Source organism: Dryobates pubescens, chromosome 34 (assembly GCF_014839835.1).
Source record: "Dryobates pubescens isolate bDryPub1 chromosome 34, bDryPub1.pri, whole genome shotgun sequence".
Classification (NCBI taxonomy): domain Eukaryota; kingdom Metazoa; phylum Chordata; class Aves; order Piciformes; family Picidae; genus Dryobates; species Dryobates pubescens.
This window is the reverse complement of record NC_071645.1, coordinates 1,996,240-2,020,945: the sequence shown is the minus strand read 5'-3', so window position 1 is coordinate 2,020,945 and position 24,706 is coordinate 1,996,240. Positions and strand designations below refer to the sequence as shown.

Below are 24,706 nucleotides of genomic sequence, written 5' to 3'. Positions count from 1 at the left end.
TGCCAGTCTGTCTCATCCTGGTCCTTCTGAGAGTGGTAGAGGTGCTGGTTGTGACAGCACAGGGGTGCCCAGCAGACACAGTTTGCAGGGTGCAGACAGCAGCAGGACAGTGCTAGGGACTGCACTGCCTCTGGTATGCAGGAAGCAGGACCCACCATGAGAACTCCTAATGCCAGACTGGGCAGGAGGCAGAAGCTGTGCAAATCTGCACCATTGGTACCTCCTGCCACCTTGGGATCCATCCAAGGGAATGCCCTCAGCCCAGCAGTGTGCACACTGCGGTGGGCAAGGCCACAGCCCAAGGGCAGGACAGAAGTGAGGCACTGGCCCCACCAGCCCCATGGACAATGAGATGAAGAAGGGTGCCAGGCTACAGCTCCACCATCCCCCTGGGTCCCTGCCCATCTATTCACCTTGTGACAGAACAGACATGGAGACCATTCCCCACCTGAACGTGCCCCTGTGGCTGCAGTTGGCAACATCATGCCCAGGAGACTGCAGCCCCCCAACCAAGCTGGCATGGTTCCATTGTAGAGCATTGCAGAGGGCTGGAAGTGAAGGAAGATCCAGGAGCAGAGTGGAATTTTGTGAGGGACTGCAGTAAATCAGACAGAAGCCCTGGGGAAAACCCAGCACAAAAGGGCATCATGGTATGTCCTGCTTCCAGACCTTCTGTGAAGGAGAGTCCCACAACTACAATCCTCACAGCAATGCTGTCCAGGCAGAGGAAAGCAGACCTTGCTTGGTGCCCAGCATCACTGCCACACCTGCTGTCCTCCTGCAGGCCAGCCAGACCCTGCTGTGTGAAGCAGTCCCAACAGGAGCCAGTGAAAGCAGAGAACAGCCTGAAGGATTCTCTAAAACCTGGCATTTGCCTACAGTCCCCTGCTGCTCAGAGACTGCACTTGAGCCAGGGCCCAGCATGCCAGGATGGAGCAGAGCTGCCTTCCCCATGTCCATGCTCACTAGAAAGCAGAGGGTTCCCATGTGCACAGCCCCATGGCACAGTACCAGCACAGCCACAGGGGCAGGCCTGTGCTATGGAGCTAAGCAGAGTCCTGTTCCCTGCACAGCAGTGTGTGCTGATGCTCTTCCAGCTCTGGTCTCAGCTCTGCTCCTTAGGAAAGCCAGCAAGGTCCTGAAATGCCTTTCCTCTGCAAGGGCTGGGGAGAGGCAGGTGACCTTGGAGGAGTCACCAGAAAGATTTGCCAAAATGGATCTTTTCTTGATACCAGCCACGAGGTGCAAAGCCTTTCCCAGCATCAGGGTCACCCAACACCAACAAACCTCTCCAAGACCTCACCTGCTTTCCAGTTCTGGCACTGCTGGGACCCCCTTCTGCCCAGGGTTACCCTGGGACGTTTGCAGTGTGGCAAGGCTGGGCATCCCCGAGGCTGGCATCCCCTCCTTGCACAGCTGAGTGAGGCTTGTCCTTCCTGTTCTGCTGAGACAGCCACAGTCACGCCAGGGGAAGAAGGGTGAGGAGCAAGATGTCGCAAGGGCAAGGCTCAGGGCCAGCTCTTCTCATGCAGGGGAGGCTCCAGTGATGGAATTGCTGAGCCCAGCTCTGGTTTTCAGCAGCCTGACAGCGTATGGCAACCTAAATCCTGCTCAGTGCAGCACTTGAAGGGCCCAGTCACTTCACTCCATGCAGGCTGATCTTTATCCTGTTGGCTTCGGCCCCAAAGACAACAGGGGCTGGACACAAGGCTCCCTAAGGTCTGAGAATCCTGTCCCATTCCCACAGACATTGCCACATCCCCAGGGTTGAAGATCCCATCTCTGAGGATGGCATCCAAGCAGAAGTCTGAGACAGACCCCCAAGTCCTCCTCTTCCCACTGGCTCCCTTGTCCCCTCCGTGCAGGCTGGGAAGCAGGGGGGGTTTACAGGAAAACAAACCAACCAAAACAAACAAAAAAGGAAAAAAGGGGGAAAAATACAGAACAGCAACAAAACAACAAACAACCCAAGCCAAGCCCAACAGAAAGCGGGGATGCACCAATTTCTGTGCCTGCTGCAACAGGAAACACGACAGCCTTGTGCAACTTGGCCTATTGCATCTCTGGGCTCTTCTCAGCACTGAGACTCATGCTGCTGGCCAGGGAGAGCAAGGTGGGGTGTGAGCTACATCCTTCTTCTGTCAGTGTCTCCTCCTGGCTTCCTCCCCAGGCTCAGGCAGCCCCAGGGTGCTTCTCTCCCTCCTGCCCCGAGCAGCCAGCTCCTCTCAGCCTTGCTCAGCGGACAGCCACCTCCATGGGACCATCCCCAGTGTCTGGCAGAGAAGGGCAGGGGTGAGAGAAGGGGAGCAAAGCTCCATGAGGTTGGGCAGTCCTGGGGGAGAGGGTGGCACATGCCAGGGCTGTACGAAACTGTGGCAATGAAGAGTCTGTGTGGAAAGGTTAAAACAGTTCCGAGATGTCTTGAAACCCTTCTCGACTGAGTCAGGCCTGGCTGGCATCTACAGACACCTCCACTCTGGTCCATGACCTGCTAGGAGCACTGTGTCCACCTGCAGAACATCTCTCACAGCAGGCCAGGGCCCCAGGGCCCCTTTATCTCTCCGATTTGACTTTGTACCTGAGGACCAGGTAAGCCAGGAGCCGCAGGATGACAAAGAAGATGCCCAGGATTAGGAAGTCCAGGTAGAGCTTGGCCTCCTCCACATCCAGCTCCTGCAGGATCTTTATGGGCTTTTGGAAGGGGCAGAAGTCCTCCAGGCACTCCAGGTCCTCACGCTCCATGGCATAGATGGTGAGAATGACACCCTCAAAGCCATACCTAGGGCAGAGCACACCGCCAGAGTCATTTCCTGCCCCAGGCTGCCCCAGTCTCTCCCCAGCCCATGGGAGTCCGGGGGGCAGGAAGCTTCTGGCCAGAGTGTGAGATCCCACCTGACATAGGAGACATAAGAGCTCCACTGCAGGTAGGTAGGGATGGTCTTGAAGCTGACGAAGAAGCCCGAGAAGAGCAGGACAGGGATGGCAGTGACAGGTCCCACAAAGGTGGCCACCTGGGGAGCAGAGGCCACTGGGTGTCATCTCCCTGTGCACAGGCACACTGTGGCACTCCCCAGCCTGCCTGTGGGGAACACTGCCCACCACCCCTCCTTGTCCCAGGACACCCTGGGACTCTCCTTCCATCTGCATGGAACAGGAGAGGCCAGGGCTCTGTCTGACCTGCAGGGAAGTGGAAGCAGCTCCGATGAGAAGCCCGAGGGACTGGGCCACCAGGGCCGTGGCGGTGGCCAGGGCAGAGAAGAGGAGGAAGCGTGTGGCCTCCGGGGGCTGGCCTGTCATCCAGTACACGATGCTGCAGTAGGCAATGGGGCAGATCACCTGGAGAGGGGCAGGCAAAGAGACCACTCTGCTGGGCCCATGGCCATCCTTACCCCACAGACCCTTCCTGGGGCAAGGAGAACCACAGGGACCCGTCAAACGTCAGCCAAGCAATTGGCTGTGCCACGAGGGCCATGCTTCAGTCCAGCTGAAAGCTCACCTGGAAGGGCACATCTGCCATGGTCTTTGCCAGGTAATAGGCTTTCAGGCTGTACCAGTAGTTGAGGTGCTCTCTCAGGAACACTGTCATCTCCTGAGGGACTGCATGGAAACAAGCAGTTAGCTGCCAGCAGTGCCCTGCTCTGGGCTGCTCCAGCCCCACCTCCCTCCTGCAGCTACGATGCTGTCCCGGCACAGAGCAGCAGGCAGCCTCCTGCCTGCCTGCAGCACAAGGAGATGCTCAAATGTTCACCAAAAGTCAACTTAGCTGGGGGGGGGGTTAGGCAAATTTTTGGAGGATGTGAAAGAGAAGTGAAGCAGCTAAAAATACAGCCTTGGAGGAGGGGAAATGGCCTGAAGTTGTGCCAGGGAGATTCAGGCTGGAGATAAGGAAACATTTCTTTGCTGCTAGGGTGGTCAGGGATCGGAGCAGGCTGCCCAGGGAGGTGGTGGAGTCCCCACCCCTGGCGATGCTCAAGCAACCTGTGGCCATGGCACTTGGGATCATGGTTAGATGGCCAGGGTGGTGCTGGGCTGCTGGTTGGACTCAGTGATCTTGGGAGGGCTTTTCCAACCCAAACACTTCTGTGGTTTTCTCAGAAACAAACCAAGGGGGGCGGGGGGGGAAATTTCCAACATTCTGCTCTGAGCCAGAAAGGAAATTCTAACATTAAGCAAATGACAACAATTCCAACATTAAGTAAAGGGTAAACCTGCAAGACACCCAAAGAGAAGATTTTCCCCCTCCTCTCTTTTGTTAGAGCTTTCATCTTCTCCTCTCTTTTCTCCTCTCCTTTGTCCAACTCATCTTCCTCCCCCACCCAGCGGACACACTCCCAACACAGCCGGGAGCCTTCCCCACAAGGCTTGGCAGCAGCCAAGGGGCTTTGGGGCCAGGAGCTGCTTACAGGTGAGGATGGTGGGCATCAGTGCAGCAAACATGAGGAAGAGCATGGAGAAGAAGAGGAAGCCAGTGTTGTTGAAGACTTTGCCTGCGTCGTTGCCGATGTGCAGGTAGAGCAGCCCGATCAGCACCCCGATGCAGATGTGTGACATGAACCGCAGGTGGGTCAGCACCTGGGGGCAGAGGGGGGACGCAGGGGCTCAGCAAGGCAGGGCTGCACCTCAGGGGCATCCCAAGGGAGCAGAGGGCAGCCTGCCTGCTCCTCAAGGCTGAGCCCCACTCATCCCAAGGCAGCACAGGACAACCTGCCTGCTTCTCAAGGCTGAGCCCCACTCATCCCAAGGGAGCAGTGGGCAGCCTGCCCGCTCCTCAAGGCTGAGCCCCACTCCAGCCCCCAACTCAACTCCTGTCTCTGCCTGCCCCCTGTGACAGACAGTGACTGCCCCATCCCTCGTGGCTGGCCCAGCCTCCCCTGACCTCACCGTGTCCCTCAGGATGCAGACAAAGGTTCTCTTGAAGAGGATGCAAAACTGAGTTGAAGTGCTGGTGGCAAACGTGTGGCTCTCGATGTGGTCCACATCCTGCAAGACCACAGGCAAGTCAGGGACAAGGGGCAAGCTCACAACACGAGGACCCTCCTGAAACACCACCCAAGCACTTCCAGGGAGCTGTTTGTGAACACCCCTGGTGAGCATAGGCTCTGCAAGCACCAAGCTGGTCCTCGAGCCAAGCAGAGGTTGGCAGGACACCTCCATGCTGTGTCCAAGGGGCAGTAAGCATCATAGGACACCTGTCCCTGGATGAGCACCCCAGTACCTGCTGCTCCCCATCACCACAGGGGGCTCCTCTTACTGCCACTCACCGTCACACAGTGTGCTGGGCACGAGGGGTCTGACTTGTCAGGGCTGCTCTTCTTCTCAGCCATGGTGCACATGCCGTTCTGGACAGCACGGAACAGCACGGGGTTGAGGTCTCCATACTCTCCTGAGGCCACCTCAATAACTGTGGAGGAGGACAGGCACCCCTGAGAGGTGCTGAGACAGCCCCTGCTTGGCCTGCCCAGCCCAGGACCTTGTGGAACAGGAGTGGGAGCCCAGCACAATCCTCACCCTGCAGTGCTGCCCAGCCAGCACCTAACAGGAAGGTTATGGCCAGCCCTGCTCCCTGGGAAACCTGGGGCGATGCCAGGCAGCACCAAGGGCTTGGGAAATGGGCTTGGACCTTGCCAGCCTCTGCTCCCCACCACAGCCCCAGCTGGGGCAGAGGCACTCACTGAAGTCAGCAGGGTTGTGGTATGTGGGGCAGTGGAGGCCCAGACCCTTCAGGTAGGGGATGAGGTTGGTGACGATGCCTTTGAAGATGCACTGGCCCTGGCTCAGGATGTAGAGCTGCAAGAGAAAGGCAGAGGATGGCAGATGCAGAGCAGCCAGGGGCACTGTCACCTGCTCCTACCCTCATCCCTGCCCTAGGGTGACACAGGGCACCCTTGCCAGACCCCAGCCATTGGGGGCCGTGTCCCTGACAAGCACCAGGCCAAATGCCTGCAGCTCAGGGCCTCTCCCCTGGGTCTTGAGGCCCTGAAGAGCTCTGTGGCCCAGCCCAGCCCAAACCTTGTCGAACATCTCGAAGAGCTTGGCGCTGGGCTGATGGATGGTGCAGATGATGGTTCGCCCACCCTGGGCCAGGGACCGCATCAGGGACACCACCTGGAAGCAGGAGGCACTGTCCAGACCGCTGTGACCACGCAGGATGGGGTAGAGGAGAAAGAAGACAGCAAAGAGAGAAGGGGAGAATTGAGAGGGGAAGAAGCACACCCTAAGGATGTCCCCAGCCTGCCTCCCTTTGTGGGCAGCCTCCTCTCAGATCAACAGAACAGAGCAGCCCCAAGCCCTGCCATGCCCCAAGCCCTCCTGCAGCTGTGGTGGGCACAGCCGCGTCCCACCCTCAGGTCTCGCAGCCCTGCTGTGCTTCAGAGGGTTCCACCCACCCTGGTGCCCTCCCCCAGGAGGGGAAGCCCAGCTGGGCAGGCAGTGCTGAGGAGCCCTGGCCCCTGTGGTCTCACCTGGTGGGCTCATCAAAGAACATGACCGGAGGGTTGTTGACCAGCTCCAGGGCGATGGCCAGGCGCTTGCGCTGCCCCCCCGACAGCGAGCTGGTGCGGGTGTAGGAGCACTCCAGCAGCCCCAGGGCCGTCAGGATCTCGTTCACCTGCAAGACATGGGCTCACCATGGGCTCCCAGGGACCCTCTCATCCCATCTCTGCCACCTCCCTTCAGACCTCCATCGCTGGAAGTCACAGAATCATGAAGGTTGGAAAAGACCTCCAAGGCCATCGAGTCCAACTGTTCACCTAATGCTGAACCGCATCTGCCAGCAGCACCGCTGCAAGATGTGAACAGCTCCAGTGCTGGGGACTCCACCACTTTGCTGGGCAGCCTGTTTCAGGGCTTAACCACTCTTTCAGAGAAGAAATTGTTCCTTATGTCCAACCTAAACCTCCCCTGGCACAGTTTGAGGCCATTTCCTCTCATCCTGTCACTTGTTGCTTGGGAGAAGAGACTGACCCCCACCTGGCTCCAACCTCCTTTCAGAGAGTTTTAGAGAGTGAGGTCTCCCCCAGCTCTCCTTTTTTTCCAGGCTGAGCAATCCCAGTTCCTTCAATTGCTCCTCAAAAGACTGAGGCTCTAAGACCCTTTACCAGCTTTGTTGCCCTTCTTTGGAAGTGCTGCAGCACCTCAAGGTATACTGAAGTTCAGTAGTATTCTCTGGTGGAACCTAATAAACATATTCTAAGGTAAGAAAATTCTGCTGCATGCATTATTAAGGGCATCCCCCAGTGCCCTCAAGGCCCTTCCTTCTCTGCTGTCCCCATCTTGGGGAGAGATGAGGGGGCCTGGGCCCAGCTTCCTCTGCACCTACCAGCTCCTTCTTCACCTCCTGCTTCTCACTCAGCTTCAGGTTAGCAGACACCTGCAGAGAGAGGATGGGCAGGGAGACACAGCTGTCAGATGCAGGGACCAGAACCAGCTGCACCATGGCCCCTGCCCGTGCCCAGCCGGGGCATGAAGGGAGCGAGAGCAGCAGGATTTGCGTTCCCGTGTCCCAGAGCCCTTGGAAATGCCTGATGTCAGTGTGGGCTCAGTGCCCAGGGGAGCCCAGCAGGCTGCCTGGTCTCTGCATTGCTCACCATCATGGCCTCCAGCACGGTGAGGTGTGGCAGGAGCATGTCATCCTGCATGATGTAGCAGGACATCTTGCGGAAGGTGCGCAGGTCCCGCGGCCGCCCGTTCACCAGGATCTGCCCCTTCATCCCAGTCTCCCTGCAGGAAACAGCTGCTGGGGGGAAGGTGGCACAGGGACCCCAGTCCTGCACCCCCAGCCCTGCTGGCTTCCCCTTAGCCTCACCTGTAGCCAGCAGGAAACAGCTGTTGGGGGGAAGGTGGCACAGGGACCCCAGCCCTGCACCCCCAGCCTGCTGGCTTCCCCTTAGCCTCACCTGTAGCCAGCAGGAAACAGCTGTTGGGGGGAAGGTGGCACAGGGACCCCAGCCCTGCACCCCCAGCCCTGCTGGCTTCCCCTTAGCCTCACCTGTAGCCAGCCAGGATGTTCATGAGTGTGGACTTCCCAGCCCCCGAGGGCCCCATGATGCCAATGAGCTCCCTCTGGCAGAACTTCCCTGACAAGCATTTGAGCAGAGTCTTGTACCCTGGAGAGAGAGAGCAGCACAGGTTGGGCTTTCCAAAGCTGCAGCACTGGGGCTGGAGCACTGCCCTGTGAGGAGTGGGAGAGCCCTGGGGCTTTTCAGTCTGGAGTACAGAAGACTGAAAGGGGATTTAATCAATGTTTATAAATACCTGAGGGCTGGGGGTCAAGAGGGAGGGGACAGGCTCTGCTCACGTGCTCCCTGTGACCGGACAAGGGGCAATGGACACAAACTACAGCACAGGAGGTTCCACCCCAACATGAGGAGGAACTTCTGCACTGTGAGGCTCACAGAGCACTGGAACAGGCTGCCCAGAGGGGCTGGGGAGTCTCCTTCTCTGGAGACTTTCAAGCCCCATCTGGATGTGTTCCTGTGTGATCTGTGCCCTGGCAGCGGGGTTGGGCTCGATGATCTTCCAACCCCTAACATCCTGTGAGCACAACAGGGACTGTGATGCTATCCCAGCACCTAGGGGCCCTTGGGAACTCCATGCATTGCACCAGGGGCTGCATGCACTTGGAGACTGTCTCCAGGCACACCCAGGGCTGTCACTTCCAGCATGAGCCCTGACCCTGGTCTTTGGCTGACCCCACCGATTTCCAGTGCCAAAGATGCACATGCCCCAGATGAGAGCAAAAACCAGGGAAATCCCTGGATTAGGGCATGTAGCTGCTAAGGAAGATTACCAGGCTGTAACATTAGCCCTGGGCACACTGTCAGATCCTGATCCCTAGGGCCAGTGGAGAGGAGCAGCAAGAAGCAGGGCAGCATGGGCAGGCAGAGTCCCCAAGCCTGCTGGATGCCCTGTGGCTGCCTTCATTGGCATTCAGGCTGTGACACTCAGCAGCAGTCACTGCTAATCAGACCTGGAATTATCTCTGCTTTAAAGGCGTTTGATTAGCATTTTCTGGCAGAAGGAATACAGTGTTGGGAGCAGGGAACAGGTACAGCCTCAGGCTCTCAGGAGCTGCCCCCAAAACACAGCCCTGGCAAGAGAGCAATGCTTTACAGCATTCACAGATTGCACTGGGTGGGAAGAGAGCCTCAAAAGGGCATCTTGGCCAACCCCCCTGCAGGCAGCAGGGACACCTCCAACTAGATCAGGCTGCCCAGGGCCACATCAAGGCTGATCTTGAATGTCTCCAGGGATGGGACCCCAACCACAGCCCTGGGCAACCTGTTCAGCACTCTCAATTGTTCAGAACTTCCTCCTGATGCCCAACCTAAATCTACCCTGCTCCAGTTATGGTCCCTGCTTGAACCACAGCCAAATCTGAGCATCTCCTTGCTGGAAATATGCCTTCCCCACCCCTCACCCCCCCCTTCTCCCCCACTGCCTTGTGCCCTATAGTGGCAGCTGGCGTGGGGTGAGGGCAATACTCATCTCCAGCCCACAGCGTGGGGCAAGCCTCAGAGCAGCTGCAGTCTGATAACCACCGGAGGCAGGCAGGCAGGCAGGCAGGCAGGCAGCCCCTCTGGCTTGTGCATCCCCAGGACAGGGCACCCAGCACCGCAACCTCCCACCTCCCCCTCCGCATCCCTCGGCGGCGGGCGCCCCGCACTCGGGAGCGAGCGCAGGGGAGGGCAGGGGGCTGAGCATGACGAGAGCGGAGCAGGGCTGCCCAGAAGCCTCCTTCCCCCCCGCATCCCGGCGCCGCGCACATGGCTCCCGCACCGCGCATGCTGCTCACGTCGGCGCCTCTGCAGCCTGCGCAGCGGTTACCGGCGGTCATTGACTGCCAGTAACCTCCTGCCTCGGCACCGCTCGCTGCTGGGGGCTGGCACCAAAGGCGCCGGCAGCTCCCTGCCAGCTCCTCCACCTGTGCCCGGCCTGCGGGATAGAGGCGTCCCTCTCACTGCCACCCCGGGATCCCAGCACCCCTTGGCATATTCCTGTCCAGTCCAGCTGCCCAAGCCTTTTCCTGCCCTCTGCAGGGCACAACCCCACTGGCAAGCAGCTGGGTGCCCGGGATGCCTGGCTGCTGAGGAGGCATCCCAGACAAAGAGGCAAACCTCATGTGGAGTCTCCTTCTCTGGAGACTTTCAAGACCCATCTGGGTGTGTTCCTGTGCGAGCTGTGCTGGATTCTGTGCTCCTGCTCTGGCAGGGGGGTTGGACTGGAAGATCTCCAGAGGTCCCCTCCAACCCCTAACATCCTGGGGATGTTGGGCTGGTCTCACTGTCTTTCAGTGCCTCAGTTTCCCTAGCTGCAGAGCCTGGTTGGGGACAGAGGTCTCATCTGGCACCCCAGGCTGCAGGGCACCCTGCTGAGCAGCCCTGTACCTTCAGTCTCCACACCCCAAGTCCCTGCTCATCCCTGCCTGCCTTCAGCTTCTGCAGATCAGTTCCCCTTCCATCTCATGGGGTTGCCTGATTACCATCCTAGTAATTGAGAGAGCTAATTAAAGCAGACTACCACCCACCAGCCACCATCTGCCTCCCCTCTTCCCTCCCTGAGCTCCTGGCCAGAGTCACACACAGGAAAGGGGATCATGGCCTCGGCTGCACGGGGAGAGGAAATCCCCTGCAAACCACATGCATTCTCCTTGCCAGGCTCTGAGCTGCAACATCTCTTTGGGGCTTTTGCTGTCAGCACATCACACCCCAAACAACAGTGCTGGGGAAACTCCTCCGCCCCTGCCTGCCCCTGAACCAGGAAATCTGCCCAGCCTCCCCCATGCAGCCCTGGACAGAGGCACACAAACATGGAGAGGGGTGCAACAGCCCTCCCAGAGCCCTCCCCTGCCCTTCCCCAGCTCCTACCTCTCTTCCTCCACCAGGAGCCTTCACGCACAGAGTAGGACAGGTCAATGAATTCAATGTTGACAGCGGAGCGCTTTGGGAGGTGGGAAAACCTCTGGGCCTCTGTGATGTGGTTCTCCACCTTCTTCAAGTGGGTGGTGAGGAGCGGGGCATCTGGAGGGCTGGTGTGGCACACTGTGTCCTCCAGGGCAATGGAGACACAGGCAGGGTCCATGCCCTTCTCTGCCATCCTGCTGCTCTGTGGGGAATGCACAGAGACCGACTCAGGGTGGGCCAGGGACTGCAGGAGCCAGGGAGCAGCCCACGGCAGGTCCTCCCACACTCTTTCCTGCTGACTCCAGGCCCCCCTCTGCCCTGTGACACCCTGCCTAGCTGTGGGCTGAATGGAAGGATGGACCTGGCCAGTGCAGGCAGACCTGCACCCAGGGGCTTAAGGCAAGCTGCAGCTGCTCAGCTCAACAGTCAATAATTGATGCACCTCCTGCAGCTGGGTCTGGCTCTGGCAGCAGAGCTGAAGGCTCTTCAGCTCCCTGAGCTCCAGTGCTGCTGGTCTCCCTGCCCTGCCCCTCTCTGCTCTAGTCAGTGCAGGGTGGGAGGTGGGAGAGCTGAAGTTCTGTCCTGAACTGTGAACTACCCCTGCCTGTCCTAGCCAGGGCTCAGGGGACACACATTTGGGGTCCCAAGCAAGCAGCTGCTCTTGCTAGTTCCTCAGACACAGCATGCTGTGCCTCACCCAGGCTTCTTGGGCAGAGCTGCCTCAGCCAGATGAGGGTCCCCAGGTGCTTGCTGGGACTGACTTCATAGAACAGGGAGGTGGCCCTACTGTTTCCAGTCCTTCTCTACCTTCCTTGGCTGATTTTACCTTTTTAGCTCTTCTCAAGGCCTTTTTAGCTCATCTCAGCCTCTGAGACCAGGCCAGTCTCTACCTGGGGCCACTGCATGATGCTAAGGGACACCCCTGCCCAAATGCTCTCCTGCTGGGCAGCATCTTCTGACTGCAGCCCTCCTCATGGTCGGCTGCAGCACAGCCAAGCTCCCTGCATTTCCTCTTGGCTTGAGGACTCTTGCAGTGCTGGGTGTGGAGCACACAAGCCCCAGGACCCACTGCGGCACCAAAGACTGTTTGGGGGAGCTGGGGGATCCCTACACTGGCAAGAGGAGTCCAAGCTGTTCCTGAGCAGGCTGGGCCCAACACCCATCTCTGCTCCGGGGCTGGGATGGCAATGTTTGCTAACCTACATTTTGCAGCTCCTCGCCACCGCTGCAGTGCTCACACAATCCCCTGGCCCCGCCAGGAGCTGCGCCGACATCTTCCCAGCCCTCTCCCCGCTGCAGACAGATCCTTCCAGGGCTGGGAGCAAGCTGACCCCAGCCCTTCGGAAGAAGAGGTGGCAAAACCGGCAGTACCCAGACCCCTGTCTCGGACCCACGCTTAGCACGGCGGCCCCCGACCGTGGCACGCAGCCCCGAGGGGGCTCGGGGGGGCAGCAGGCACGGAGCGCCCTCGGGCTCACCTTGACTCCTGGGGCTGGGCGCTACGAGCAGAGCTAAACCCCGCAAGCCGCTCTGCGCGGCTTAGCCCAGCCCCGAGGCGAGGGGCAGGAGGCTTTGTGGAGGATGCTCTCTCTCCATCCCTGGCTCCCCACCGCCCCCACAGCCTGCCCGGCCGGGGCATGGGGCTCCCCCCGGAGCCGAGGCTCCTCCACCTTGCCTCTCCCGGCAGATTCTCTCACCTGGGAAGCTGCGGGCGCGGCGGCTCCTCTCTCCCCGCAGGCAGCGCCCTCCGTTCTCTGCCTCCTCCTCCCGCAGACAAAGGGGCGATGCCCGCGGCGGGGGCTGCGGGACGCTGCCAGGCAGGGAGCGGCTCGGTTGCAGCCGGCCCCGGTACTCAGCGGCAGGCCCCGGGCTGGGCGCTGTCCCCGCGGGTGGTCCCCATTCGGGGTCTCCTCCCCATCCCTCCGCAGGGCTGGGCTAGGCAGCGGGCTGGGCGGGCAGGGCGGCGGCGCAGCTTTCCGACCCCAGCCCAGCGATGGTCGGCAGCCCTCTCGGTCCGGCTGCTCGGCGGTGCCCCTCTCCGCCAGCTTCGTCGCTGCTGCTGCCGCTGCCGGTCGGGGCGGCAGGATGGGCTGCCCAGGCAGGCAGCAGTGCCAGGCAGCAAAAAATCCTCTTAAAGGGCCCGGCCCTATTTCCTCTCCCCGCAAACCAGCTGGCCCTCAGCATCCCCAGCGCGCAAGCCCGGCGTTTGCCAACCCCAGTACCACTGCCTGCTCCTGTTCACGGATGGGGCAGAGCCTGCTGCAGCTCACTCCTTGCAGTCTCAGCCCCAAACTCCGTGAGCTCAACCCCTCCCCCCCGCAATGCCTGCTCCTGCGTGAGACACTGCTGCCCCGCTCAGCCCTGCACTGACCTGGGCCGGGGGCTGCACCACCACGCAGACAGCCCAGTGTGGGCACTGCTGGGTGAAAACGGGGCTGAAACGCAGAGCACTGCCTGGGAAGCCTACAGCAGGCATCAAGAGCCAGGGCTGGTGGGGTTACAGCTTTCTGCAAAGGGCTCTGACAGGAGAGTGCTCCCCTAGGGCTTTACCCCCAGCACACCCCTCTGCAGCTCATCATGCAGGACCTGCCATCCTCCCACACCTCCACTTCCCCTGCAGCACCGTGCCTGGCTCCATCCTCGCTGTTACTCACACCTCTCACCCACCCCAGCACTTAGCCATGAAAGACATATGGAAATGAATGGTGCTGACAAAAGTATTAATTAAGGAACCAGCTCTTGAGCCAAGGAAAGCTTTGCCTTCCTACACTCAGCTTTGGGCCCAGACAGCGCTTAGGGCAGTGATTTGGCTCCTTGGCAGAGCAGGATCCAGCCCACAGGCTGGACAGGAGGAGGGTTCAAGGAAGTAGTCATGGAGTCAAGCTCCACTTGGAGGCCTTAAGTCATCTCCTCATGAAGCAAAAGATACTCTGGATCCATCCAGTTTGCTCTGAGCTCATTGGGCTGACTCCCAGCCCCAGGGTACTCATCATTACCAGGTCTCAGCCCAAACCTCCTCTGCACAGGGCAATGCAGAACTGCTTCCCTGCAGGTGGGCAATGAGCAGGGCCTTGGAGTGAATCCCCCTAATGCTAAACCCCTTTCCTTCTCAACTGCTCAAGGCTGGGGCAGGAGCTCCTGTGGCCAGGAGACTCATTTCAAGGCAGAAGGCTAGCAGGGAGGGTAGTCCAGTGGCCAGAAGGGCTTGGTGGGCAGTCCCATGGACACATTCAGCACCCATTTGGTCCCCATTAGGACCTTCCTCCAGTGGCCTTGACCATAGCTGTGTCCCCATGGTGGCTCACATGTGGCAGAGGGAGGCTGTCCTGGCTCTGTTCTGTCTGTCCAGGGCTCCAGGGACAGAGCAGGCAGCTGAATCTCTTTCATGACTGAGGAACCTCTGCAATTTCCTGTAAAGGTATTTTTAATTACCCTTGGTGGTGCTGCTGGTCCTCCAGCTCCCCTGCTACTCCCAGCACACATGCTGCAGACAACCTTCTCCTTCCCTGGGGGAATAAAAACTCCAACTTTTCCATTGCTGCTTCAGAGGGAACACAAAGGGAGAACAAAATGCTTAGGAAAGAGCCTGGTCAGAAACTCCCTCCTGGGAGGTGGCACAGTGTGGGGTTACAGAAGTGTCCATGAGGGCTGCTCCTGCCAAGGGCCACATGAAGAGCAGCTGTGCACAGGCTAACAGGTCCCAGGGAGGCTGTGGGGCAGTTGGTCCCAGTGTAACCCTTGACTGGGGCAGTTAGTCCCCCTGGGTTCCTCAGCAATAGGTGGTGCAGCCCTGGCCAGGCTGCTCTGCCCATGGCATCAGGTAAGCAGACAGATCCCACACTTGAGCTCTGCTTGATGGCTGCAGCAAGCACTGAGGGCAGCTCTACCACTCAGCCCAGGGTCTGGCCCAAGCACAGGAAATACCTGGCAGGGAGAAGTCACAACCTGCAGCACAGATGGAACAGATACTCCCCAAAAGGGGACATGAGCCTCCTCTAGCAAGCAGCCTAGAGACTAAGACACCAATGTCCCCAAGCCCAGCTGCAGGGAACAGGCAGATCCCCAGTGCCTGCTGTTCACAGAGCATACCCTGCCCTTCCAGAGTCAGAGCTTGGGGCCAGGCAGAAGAGTGAGTGAGCCCAGAACACCTCTCTTCCCTGATGACAGCCTCGGGAGGGAGGGAGCTTCTGGGAGGAGCACAGCACTGGAGAGATGCGGTGAGGGGAAGCAGACATCCGGGGTGGAAGCATCGCTCTGCGTGGGGCCAGCGGCCGCAGTCCCAGATCGCCTGCCTCTACACGGAGGAAGCTGTGAGGAGAGCAAGAGCAGCAGATCTTGAAGTGCTTGGCAGCCCTCAGTGCCAGCCACAAGACACAGAGAGGTCCTCCCCAAAGGCGGGCAGCTGCCGGCGGCACTCACCGCACGGCACGTGGCAGTCGCACTCGCAGACGTGGCAGCGCAGGAGCCAGCGTGCCCAGCCCGACTGCTTGGTGGCACAGCCTGAGATCTTGATGCAGCCATGCCTGAGGGTGCCTCCCAGGTAGGCCTGGGTGCTGCAAGACGAAGAGCAGCTCCCAGCAATGTCCCACTCGCTGATCTCGATGCGACCTCGCAGGCAGATCCCTGCAAGAGCAGGGCCAGAGCACCTCACCCGGTGCCCACCTGCCTACGGCAGCACAGGGGGAAAGGAGGATCAGAGACGTGCCTGCAGCCCCCCCCACTGCTTCCCATGGATGTGAGGAAGTAGTTCTTCCCCATGAGGCTGGTGAGAGCCTGGCACAGGCTGCCCAGGGAGCTGGTGGAAGCCTCATCCCTGGAGGTGTTTGCAGCCAGGCTGGAGGTGGCTGTGAGCAACCTGCTGCGGTGTGAGGTGTCCCTGCCCATGGCAGGGGGGTTGGAACTGGCTGAGCCTTGAGGTCCCTCCCAACCCTGACAGCTCTACGATTCTGTGGCTCCCATGTGGGCAGGGGCCCTTTTGGGTACTCACGGAGGCAGGAGGGCTTGGGGGTCCAGAGGCCGTCGGACTGGCAGGCGCTGGCAGGGTCCCCCCGCAGCAGGAAGCCAGGCCGGCAGCTGTAGCGCACCACCGAGCCCACCCACCAGTCGTTGCCGTGCACCACGGAGTTGAAGTCTGCTTCAGGGCGCCCACAGTTCACTGGGGACAGGGAGGGTCCTGTCAGCAGCGTCAGGGCTAGCACCCTGTGCGGCCTGCCTGACAGAAACCAGCCCGGGGGGATGCACCCAGACGAGGCTGCGGGTCCCAGGTGAGGATCTGGGTGCTGGGCAGGATCCATGGGTACCCTGGGCTGTGTCCTGTCATGGCCCAAGGATGAGCTGCTGGAGACACTCCACACAGATGTGCTGCACAAAACCTGCCCCTCCCAAGCCCTGCAGCCACCCCTAGAGTCCCACCAGGGCCCCCCCTCTGGCTGTACCTCTGCAGAGGGACTTATAGCCCAGCCAGCAGCAGCTGCCATTCCCACACTGGCTCCTCTTCAGCTCCTTGTGCTTTCCCTTGCAGCCTCCCAAGCAGATGGGTGCTGTGCCAGACCAGTAGGTGTCCAGGTCTCCTGGTGCCACAGGGAGCAAGGAAGAGCAGGACTGAACTGGGGCCAGGGACCATGGACCACCTTTCCTGCCAGGTCCCCAGCCCTCAGAGCCTCCTAGGGAGCCCAGCAAAGGCTCAACCTCAGCCCACCCCAATCCCTGCTGTGCTGCTCCCAGCAGTTCTGCAAACCAGCTGCCCATTTCTCTGTGCCAAGGCTTGGCAGAGGGATGTGACCAAGGCCTTGCTCCCTGCTGGGGAAGACCTGTGTGGCCAGGTGGCAGCAGCTCTGTGACACCCTGTAAGCCCCTCTTCCCCCCAGACGCCCTGTTACCTTCTGGGTCCTCACAGGAGACCAGCATGGTGAGGAAGAGGAGGCCCAGTCCCATAGCACACACCATCCTCCTCCCCTTGCCCCTCAAATCAAAGGCCTCCTCTCTGCTTGCCTAGGAGAAAGTGAACTTGGCTTCCATACACAGAGGACAGGGGGGAAGGGAGGAGACATTCCCTTTAATTCCAATCCTCTCCCCAGCAGATAATCTCTGGCAGATTACCCTCCCTGGACCCAGTGTTTAAAGGGACAACTCCTCCCAGCCACTGCTCCCAACACCTCATGCTCAGAGGCCAGGAGAGTGCAGGGGCAGGCATGGCTTTGGCCTGAGGCCTGCGTGCTGGAAAGCAGGCTGGGAGTGCTGCGAGTGCAGAGCTGGCAGGAGGCCTCTCTCTCTCTCAGCTATCCTTGGCCCAGCCCTGCCAAGTACCACATCACATGCCAGCAGCCCAGGGGTGCTCTCCCCAGAGTCAGCAGCCCCAGGAAACCTTCCCACACAGCTCTGCCCACTTCATCCCTGCTCCCCACCCACCCCCTGTGCAGGGCACACTGTGCCCACCCAGGGCACAGGCCTAAGGGGCTGCTCTCATCAGCCCACCCCAAGGGCACAGCCACAGCTCCCATCCACTGTGTTTGTAGTCAGGAAGCAAGCAGATGACCAAGGTTGAGTATTTCCTCCATCAACCCAGAACTGCAGCTGCTGAGAAAGGAAGCAATGGGGAAAAGCCAGTGTCCAGCCCAGGACACTTCCCTGCCCCCATCTGGGCACATCACCTTCACACACAGGGCAGTGAGAGCCTGAGTCTCACTCCAGGGACACCATCTTCTCACTGTCCTCATCCAAATCCCTCTCCAAAGGGCAAGCTGGCTGTGCTCACCAGCCCAGGCTGCTCTCTATGCTCAAACAATGACATTGCAGGCAGCTGACATTCACACCCTGAAGGAAGCAGCAGGGAAGGAGTGCCAGAGCTCAGCCTGGCCTGCCAGTGCCACTTCTGGAGATGTGGAGCAGCACCCTCCAAGACACTCACCAGCTGGACATGCCAGGAGATCCTGGCAGCCCTTCAGTGCCCACCTCCCACACTGCAGGCTCCAAGCAAATTGGTTTCATCCTCCCCCCACAACATGTCACAGCTGGCAGGGATGGGGCTGAAAAAGACACCACAGCAGCTGGCCTGGCAGTCTGACTTTTATTTGCTTGACCAAAGTACACTTTGCCCAACCAGGAGGCCAAACCCCAATGTGGGGAGGAAACTCAATGAAGGACAAAAGCAGCAAGAAGCTCCCAGTCCCCCAGTGCTGCAGGGCAGCAACAGCCCACAAGGGACAACACCTCCAGCCCTCTCCATCAGTGCAGTGCCATGGCATCAGTAGTGCAACCCCCCAACAGCACCAGCAGAGATGATGCTCAGGCAAGTGCTAATGAAGGCAGAACTAGAGCAAGCCACCCCTTGGAGAAAAGAACAGACCTGCTAAAGGCCACAGATCTCCAGAGGGCAGAGGCTTCACCCACAGGTTCTGCTCTGCCTGGGGAGATCCTAGCTGAGGACCATGCTCAGCAACAGCTGACAGCTGCACAGCAGCAGGGGCCACACCACCCATGAGGGGCCACACCACCCATGAGGGGCCACACCACCCATGAGGGGCCACACCACCCATGAGGGGCCACACCACCCATGAGGGGCCACACCACCCATGAGGGGCCAGCCTGGGTGGGTGGGAGAGGCTTGCTAGTCCCTAATCCCCAAAGGAGGGGACAGAGAGGTCAGCTCAGCTCACCTGACCCACAGCCAAGAGGGACCTGTCCTTCCCCTTCCCCCATGCTCACCACAGCTGGCAGCCGTTGGGGCTGGGGACAGTCTGCCAGCTGCAGGCAGGTGAGGACAACCTCAGCTTCCTTCCCCAAGCGCTTCCCAACCTCCTCCACAGCCCCCAGAGGCTGAAGTTCTGCTCATGCAGGCAGGCAGCTCACAGGATGTGGATCCCCAGCTCCTCAGCTGTCCTCTGCAGACGGTCCATGACATTCTCCTCCAGCTCCATGGGCAGCCCGCCGGGTGCTGCCCCCTGCTCCTCGGAGGGCGTGCTGGCCATGACGTAATAGACAGTCTCACTCTGCCCCTGCTCGTTGGTCCTGCTCACCACACGCACGATGGGGCTGCCCAGGCTGCTGGGCTCCTGCTCTGGGCACTCTGCTGCTCCTGGCAAGGCACCCTGCTGTGCTGGCTCAGAGCTGCTCCCAGGGCAGGGGGGCAGGGCCGGCGGGGCGGCCGGCAGCTCGGCACAACTGTTCTCCACCAGGGGAGCCTCCGCTGGGGCCTCCAGAATGATGCCCTGCAGGTTGCCCTCCCCCTCAGACAGCACCACACACTCAGCTGAGCCGTCCAGGGCCTCCCCTCGCTTCTCTCTGTCCTTCAGCAGCTGCTCGGTCAGCTCCACGCTCTCGTAGCGCACCAGCTGCAGCCTCATGTAGCCATCCTCGTGCTCCTTGTACCTGAGCAAAGGGAGGCAGGGCAGATGGAGTCACTGCCCCTGCAGGCCCTGCCCCAGGGACAGCCAGCAGCCTGAAGCAGCAGCCAAGGCAGGCACACTACAGCCTAGGTTCCAATACCCAGGAAAGTAAGGCAAGACCCCTGCAGCCCCCACACCACGTGGCAGCCTCTGAGCTTTCTGCCAGGCCTCTATCATGTCCCAAGCCCATCTCTTCCCACCACTCAGTTTCACTGGGAGCATCAGGTCCATCCCTTTTTTCCTTCCAGGCTTTAGGCTCTGGAAACTGTTTGGAGAGGATGCAGCCAAGGCATCTGTCAAGAGATTTACCTGCAGCAGCTCTCTAGAGCTGGCCCCTGCCAAGCTCAGAAGTGTCCTACAGATGCAGTTGTGATGGCACCACTGCTGCCTCTCTGCCCCACTGCTCTTTGCCTTGCCAGATCCTATCAGATGTTTGCTGCCCAGTAACTCCCAGCCACTGGGAAATGTGTCCTGAGCACACCACAGGCAAGCATCAGAGCCCAGGCCTCTGCTCCAGCAGGATGCAGGACACAGCTCCAGCTGCCTCTTGCACTAGAGGGGAGGTGGTGTGGAGCTAAGGATGGGCAGTACCTGAAGCGAGGATGCCCTGAGGGCCATTTGAATTGGTGCTTCTTCCTGAGGTGCACAGTGAGGTTGTTCCCACGTGTGAAGCACTTCTCACAGACATGACACTTGTACCGAGGCTCTGAGTCACCCTGCCAGGCAGAGAGAGGGCTGTGAATACCCTGTGAGCCTGATCAGAGGGCCTGGTGTCCATGCATGGGCATGGAAGGCAGCATCAGGTCCTCCAAGAAGACTGTCAGGAGGCATCACTGCAGCAGTGAGTGAGGAACGCAGCCTGACCTCACGCTCCTACAGCCCTGGTCAGCCCAGCAAGCTTCACATCACTGCAGCTTTTCCCCCCTTGTGCTTCTGGGGAGCATGCTGCACTGCTTCTCAGCCTCACTGGGAGAGAGCACAGAGCAGAACAGCCCTCTGCTGCCTTCTCACCTCGTGCACCTTCCTGTAGTGCAGCTTGATGGAGCAGAGGGAACGTGCAGTGAAGCTGCAAGCCTCAAACTCGCAGCGATAGGCTGGCTCCTTGCTGTGCGTGTCCAGGTGCTTCCTCAGGTCAATGAGATTCTTGCAGCTGAAAGGAGGTAAGGGAACAAAGGGGAACACACCCATCCCTCTGGGGGCTTCTCCATCCCCGCTGAGGGAAGGGGCAAAGCCCTGCTGCTCACCTGTAGTCGCAGTAGTCGCACTTGAAGGGGCGCTCCTCGCTGTGCCGAAATCGGATGTGGTTGCGCAGGGAGGAGGGCAGAGGGCAGGTCATGTCACACAGAGGGCACTTGTAATGGTTCACTGTGCCAAAGGGAGGGTGAAAAACATCACCCCAGTGCAGGGCAGAGCAGAGGCTCTTCAAAGGTGCAGCTGGGAGGAGGAGGCTTTACTCACCGTGGTTCCTCATATGGTCGCGGAGCAGCCTCTCGGTGGCAAACCTCTTGGAGCAGTGAGAGCACTGAAACCTCTGCTCTGCAGCGTTGGAGGCAGGGAGGAAGGGGAGGGGATGGTGAGAAAAGTGATCAGAGCAGAGACAACAGCACAAAGGGCAGCAAGGGAGAAAAAGGGGCAGGTACAGTGGAGCTAGGCCCTTCTCTCTTAGCAGGCAGAGAGAGCAGACACTGCCTGTGAAGCCAGACTGAAAGCCCAAGATGCAAAGAGCAAGCTCCCTTTGAAGCAGCCTCCTTGTGCTGCCAGCATGGGAACAAGCACTGCACACCACCCTGCCAGCACAACACAAGGGCACTCCACAAACAAACCCCTGTGCTGCTGCTGCCCTTGACTTCAGCCCTGGGTCACCACAGGAGGAATGGCTCTGGCTGCAGCAGCGTGAGCCCTGTGCGGCCTTGGAATCACAGAACTGTTTAGGTAGCTTCAGGTAGGTGTGGACAGCAGTAAGGTCTCCCCTGAGCCTCCTCTTCTCCAGGCTAAACAACCCCAGCTCCCTCAGCTCTTCTTCATGGGGCTTGTGCTCCAGACCCCAGCCTTGTTGCCCTTCTCTGGATACCCTCCAGCATCTCAACATCTTTCCTAAACTGAGGAGCCCAGAACTGGACACAGGACTCAAGGTGTGGCCTAACCAGTGCCGAGCACAGGGCAGGATGACTTCCCTGCTCCTGCTGGCCACACTGTTCCTGATGCATGCCAGGATGCCATTGGGTGCCTTGGCCACCTGGGCACACTGCTGCCTCATGCTCAGCTGCTGTCACCCAGCACCCCCAGCTCCCTCTCTGCCTGGCCTCTCTCAGCCACTCTGCCCCCAGCCTGCAGCGCTGCCTGGGGTTGCTGCGGCCAGAGCGTAGAGCCTGGCACTCCAGACTGGTTAAGCCTCCTGCCCTTGGGCTGTGCCCATCTCTCCAGCCTGGCAAGGTGCCCCTGCAGGGCAGCTTACGGTCCAGGGCGGTCTGGCGGCGGATGTGGTCGAAGAACTTGGTGTTGTTGGCGAACATCCCCCCGCAGGTGGGGCAGGCCACCACCTTCTCCTGCGTGTGGCTGCGGAGGTGCTCCCGCAGCTTGCAGCGCCCCTTGAAGCTGCAGTCGCAGTCTGGGAGACAAAACAGAGGGAAAGGGGGGGGACATGTCAACCCACCACACCCAGCCTGCCCACCTGACTGGATGTGTGGTGGGTTGAAATTTCCAACCCCCCCCACTCCGGCATTAAGTTTGCCAGAGCAGCTCAGCTGGAAGCAAATGGAAGCTGTGCTCACAAGCCAAACCCACAGCCTACAGTGGAAGGCAATGACTATGGCCAAAGTTTCCAGCATTGGAATTGTCAGGGTTGGAAAGGACCTCAAGGCTCAGCCACTTCCAACCCCCCTGCCATGGGCAGGGACACCTCACACCGCAGCAGGTGGCTCACAGCCACATCCAGCCTTTACAATCAATAAACAGCACAGGAATCCTCCTGGCCAAGGACCAGGGGAAGCTACTAGCTTCTCCCTCCCTTCCTGCCTCCCCCTTACCCCCACTGTACAAAAGGGACAAGAGAAAGGAGCAGAGAAGTTAAGACTTAGCCAAAACAATGCAGCCAAGGTCAAGCAGAAGCAAGTTAGGATCTCCCAGCCCGAGGAAGGGAGAAGAGGGAGAGATTGTTTTGGTACAACAAGTTTGAAGCCCCCTTTTCTCTTCCAGTGGCAGTTTGTCCCATGGGATTATCTAGAGCTAATGATTGTTTTCCTTTTTACATCCACTGCTGATTTAATTCACACTCTACTACTTTCTGTTCAAGATCTGTGGAGATATTTCTAGGCACAGCCTAAAACTACCACGGAATGGCAGCCTTCTTGCTTCTGTTTTGACCAGCAAGGATCAAAGTCCTGCTCCAAAAGAGCTCACAGAGCAGGGGCACAGCAGGTTGATGTCACTGATGGACAACTGGTGTGGCCCCATGGCAAGCAGCTGAGGAGCTACACAAAACCAGGAGAGAGTCACTACTGAGAAAAACCTTAACTGGAGCCCTTTCTTCTTTCTAGGTGCTAATGGAACATAAATGAGAAGGTCAATATTGAGCACTCAGTTGGAGCCCATGAAGGAAATGCTAGAGGAGCAGTGCACGCCGTGGGAATTGTGCACATGGATCTTCTAGGCTCGAGAGGGTCACTGAAACCCTGCCAAGGAGTAGAGAGTTCTCCTCTACAGTGTTTGCAATGCAGCCCTGTGCAAAGCTCTCTAGGCAGGCCTTGCATGCACTCACTAACCTTTCCAGCCACAGAAGACCACATGGTTCTCCTTCCCTGCTGCCTTGTACTCGGAGCAGAAGCTGTGATCCTCCACGTGCCGATAGAACCACTCAGGATTATCAAACGATCTCTGTTGGGGGAGCAAGGACAGAGAGAGCAGGGTGCAGAGGTCAGTAAGAGCTGGCCACAGCCAGAGCACAACAGATACTTTCTTAGAGTGGTTTGGGTTGGAAAGGATCTTCAAGATCGTCCAGTTCCAACCCTGTGCCGTGGGCAGGGTCACCTCCCACCAGCCCAGGTTGCTCAAGGTGAACACCTCCAGGGAGGAAGCAGCCACAGCCTCCCTGGCCAACATGTTCCAGTGTCTCCCCACCCTCCCTGTGAAGAATTTCTCCCTGCTACCTAGCCAAGAGGCAAGTGTGCAGGAAAGCTGCAGGACAAGTGCAGTTCTCCTTTCCTTGGCTGCCACAGCACAAGCAGCACACAGGAAAGCAAGCCCAGGTCTCCTGGCCTCTCACCTCACAGTACTCCCACAGGCAGAGGAAGTTCTCCTGGATCTCAGGGATGATGTTGCGGCTCTGGAAGTCCAGCTGGCAATGGCTGACGTCCGACTGGTTCTGCAGGGCCCTCAGCCCCCACTGCTTCAGCTTGGTGTGGTAGCAGTGGAAGTAGACGTGGCGAATGAGGTCAGCCGAGCTCTCCGGGGAGCAGAAGCCGCATTCCTGCCACAGGCACGTGTATTCCTCTGCAACACAAACGGGAGACAGCCAGCCCTTAGTGCTCCGATGGAAACTCTCCAGGTACAGCTGGCTCCCGCAGACAGAGCCACGAGATTCTGGTCTTGCAACAGGAAGCGCTGTGCTCCTCGGGGAGAGGAAGCTTCTCTCACAGAGAATATCCCAGAAGAGAGGGAGGGCTGATGAGCCGCAGCAGTGCAGGCTGCTACCTCCTTACCGAGAGGGTCCACCTCGTCCCGGTACTCTCCGGGAAGGTGCTGCTGCAGGTGCTGGGCCACATGTTCGCAGAACTCCTCCATCTTCGAGGCCACGTAGGTGCACACCCCCCACTCGCACTGCAGCACCAAGGCCCCCTTGCCGCCGGCCTTGGAGGGAGGCATGGCCGGGGCCACCGGCCCCCAAGCGCAGGGAGGAGACGCCGAGGGTTCCCCTCCCCGCCGCGGTTCCTCGCTGCCCGAAACCGGGCACCGTCCGGCGGGGCCTTGGCGAGGTCAGGAGCGGCCCCGAGCTCCCGCAGCGGCGCTCGGAGCCGGGCCCGGCGGCAGCGAAGCGAGCCCCGGGGCGCTGGAGACCACTGCGCTCCGGCCGCCCCTGCTCCGCCGGGGGGCGCCGCAACCCCACGGACCAGGCCGCGCCGCCCAATAGCAGCCGCCCGTGCGGAGCCGCCGACCAATCGCTGCGCAGGAAGCGGCTGCCGGCGCGCAGCGGCCGGGCGGAGCCGCCGGGAAACAGCTCCGGCCCCCAAAGGTTCCCAAGCCGCTCGGGGCTGCGCTGCCAGCAGGATCCCCTCCTGTAGCTCGGCTTGGGTTTCAGGAAAGCCCTGTCCCGGGAGCCGGCAGCAGCTGTGTGCCTCTCGGGGCCGGCACGGCAGCTGGGTGCGCGGCGCTGCAGCGCGGAGGGCAGCGCAGGCTTTGCTGCTGCCACGTACGGCGGTTCCTGCT

General features: G+C 59.8%; 2 protein-coding genes across 2 annotated transcripts; both read right to left on the bottom strand.

The window, feature by feature from the left end:
• Positions 1-1,954: 1,954 nt before the first annotated feature.
• ABCG4 (ATP binding cassette subfamily G member 4) lies at positions 1,955-12,704 on the bottom strand. Its single transcript, XM_054176093.1, has 15 exons — positions 12,599-12,704; positions 10,866-11,103; positions 7,988-8,105; positions 7,587-7,719; positions 7,319-7,369; positions 6,462-6,607; positions 6,010-6,133; positions 5,673-5,787; positions 5,262-5,401; positions 4,882-4,980; positions 4,404-4,572; positions 3,497-3,597; positions 3,178-3,336; positions 2,893-3,011; positions 1,955-2,779 (listed from the first exon to the last, which is right to left on the bottom strand). The coding sequence occupies exons 2-15, from the start codon at positions 11,092-11,094 to the stop codon at positions 2,554-2,556; spliced, it is 1,929 nt and encodes a 642-aa protein (XP_054032068.1). The 5' UTR covers positions 11,095-11,103; positions 12,599-12,704; the 3' UTR covers positions 1,955-2,553.
• A 5,941-nt stretch (positions 12,705-18,645) lies between these two features.
• HINFP (histone H4 transcription factor) lies at positions 18,646-24,310 on the bottom strand. The gene is made up of 9 exons (XM_009901005.2): positions 23,983-24,310; positions 23,547-23,773; positions 23,047-23,158; positions 21,741-21,893; positions 20,744-20,821; positions 20,530-20,650; positions 20,297-20,435; positions 19,877-20,001; positions 18,646-19,268 (listed from the first exon to the last, which is right to left on the bottom strand). Exons 1-9 carry the CDS (start codon positions 24,143-24,145, stop codon positions 18,746-18,748), a joined length of 1,641 nt encoding a protein of 546 aa, XP_009899307.2. The 5' UTR covers positions 24,146-24,310; the 3' UTR covers positions 18,646-18,745.
• Positions 24,311-24,706: the final 396 nt, after the last annotated feature.

What these genes read in the sequence shown, in the direction of transcription:
- HINFP (XM_009901005.2), bottom strand. Translation starts at nt 24,145, where the DNA reads ATGCCTCCCTCCAAGGCCGGCGGCAAGGGGGCCTTGGTGCTGCAGTGC. An exon ending in GCCTGTGGGAGTACTGTGAG is followed by an intron (nt 23,159 to 23,546) that starts GTGAGAGGCCAG and finishes CTCCCCCAACAG; the next exon opens with AGATCGTTTGATAATCCTGA. An exon ending in TGCGACTACTGCGACTACAG is followed by an intron (nt 20,436 to 20,529) that starts GTGAGCAGCAGG and finishes ACCTCCTTTCAG; the next exon opens with CTGCAAGAATCTCATTGACC.
- ABCG4 (XM_054176093.1), bottom strand. Translation starts at nt 11,094, where the DNA reads ATGGCAGAGAAGGGCATGGACCCTGCCTGTGTCTCCATTGCCCTGGAG. An exon ending in AACATCCTGGCTGGCTACAG is followed by an intron (nt 7,720 to 7,987) that starts GTGAGGCTAAGG and finishes TGTTTCCTGCAG; the next exon opens with GGAGACTGGGATGAAGGGGC. An exon ending in GCCCAGCACACTGTGTGACG is followed by an intron (nt 4,981 to 5,261) that starts GTGAGTGGCAGT and finishes GTGGTCTTGCAG; the next exon opens with GATGTGGACCACATCGAGAG.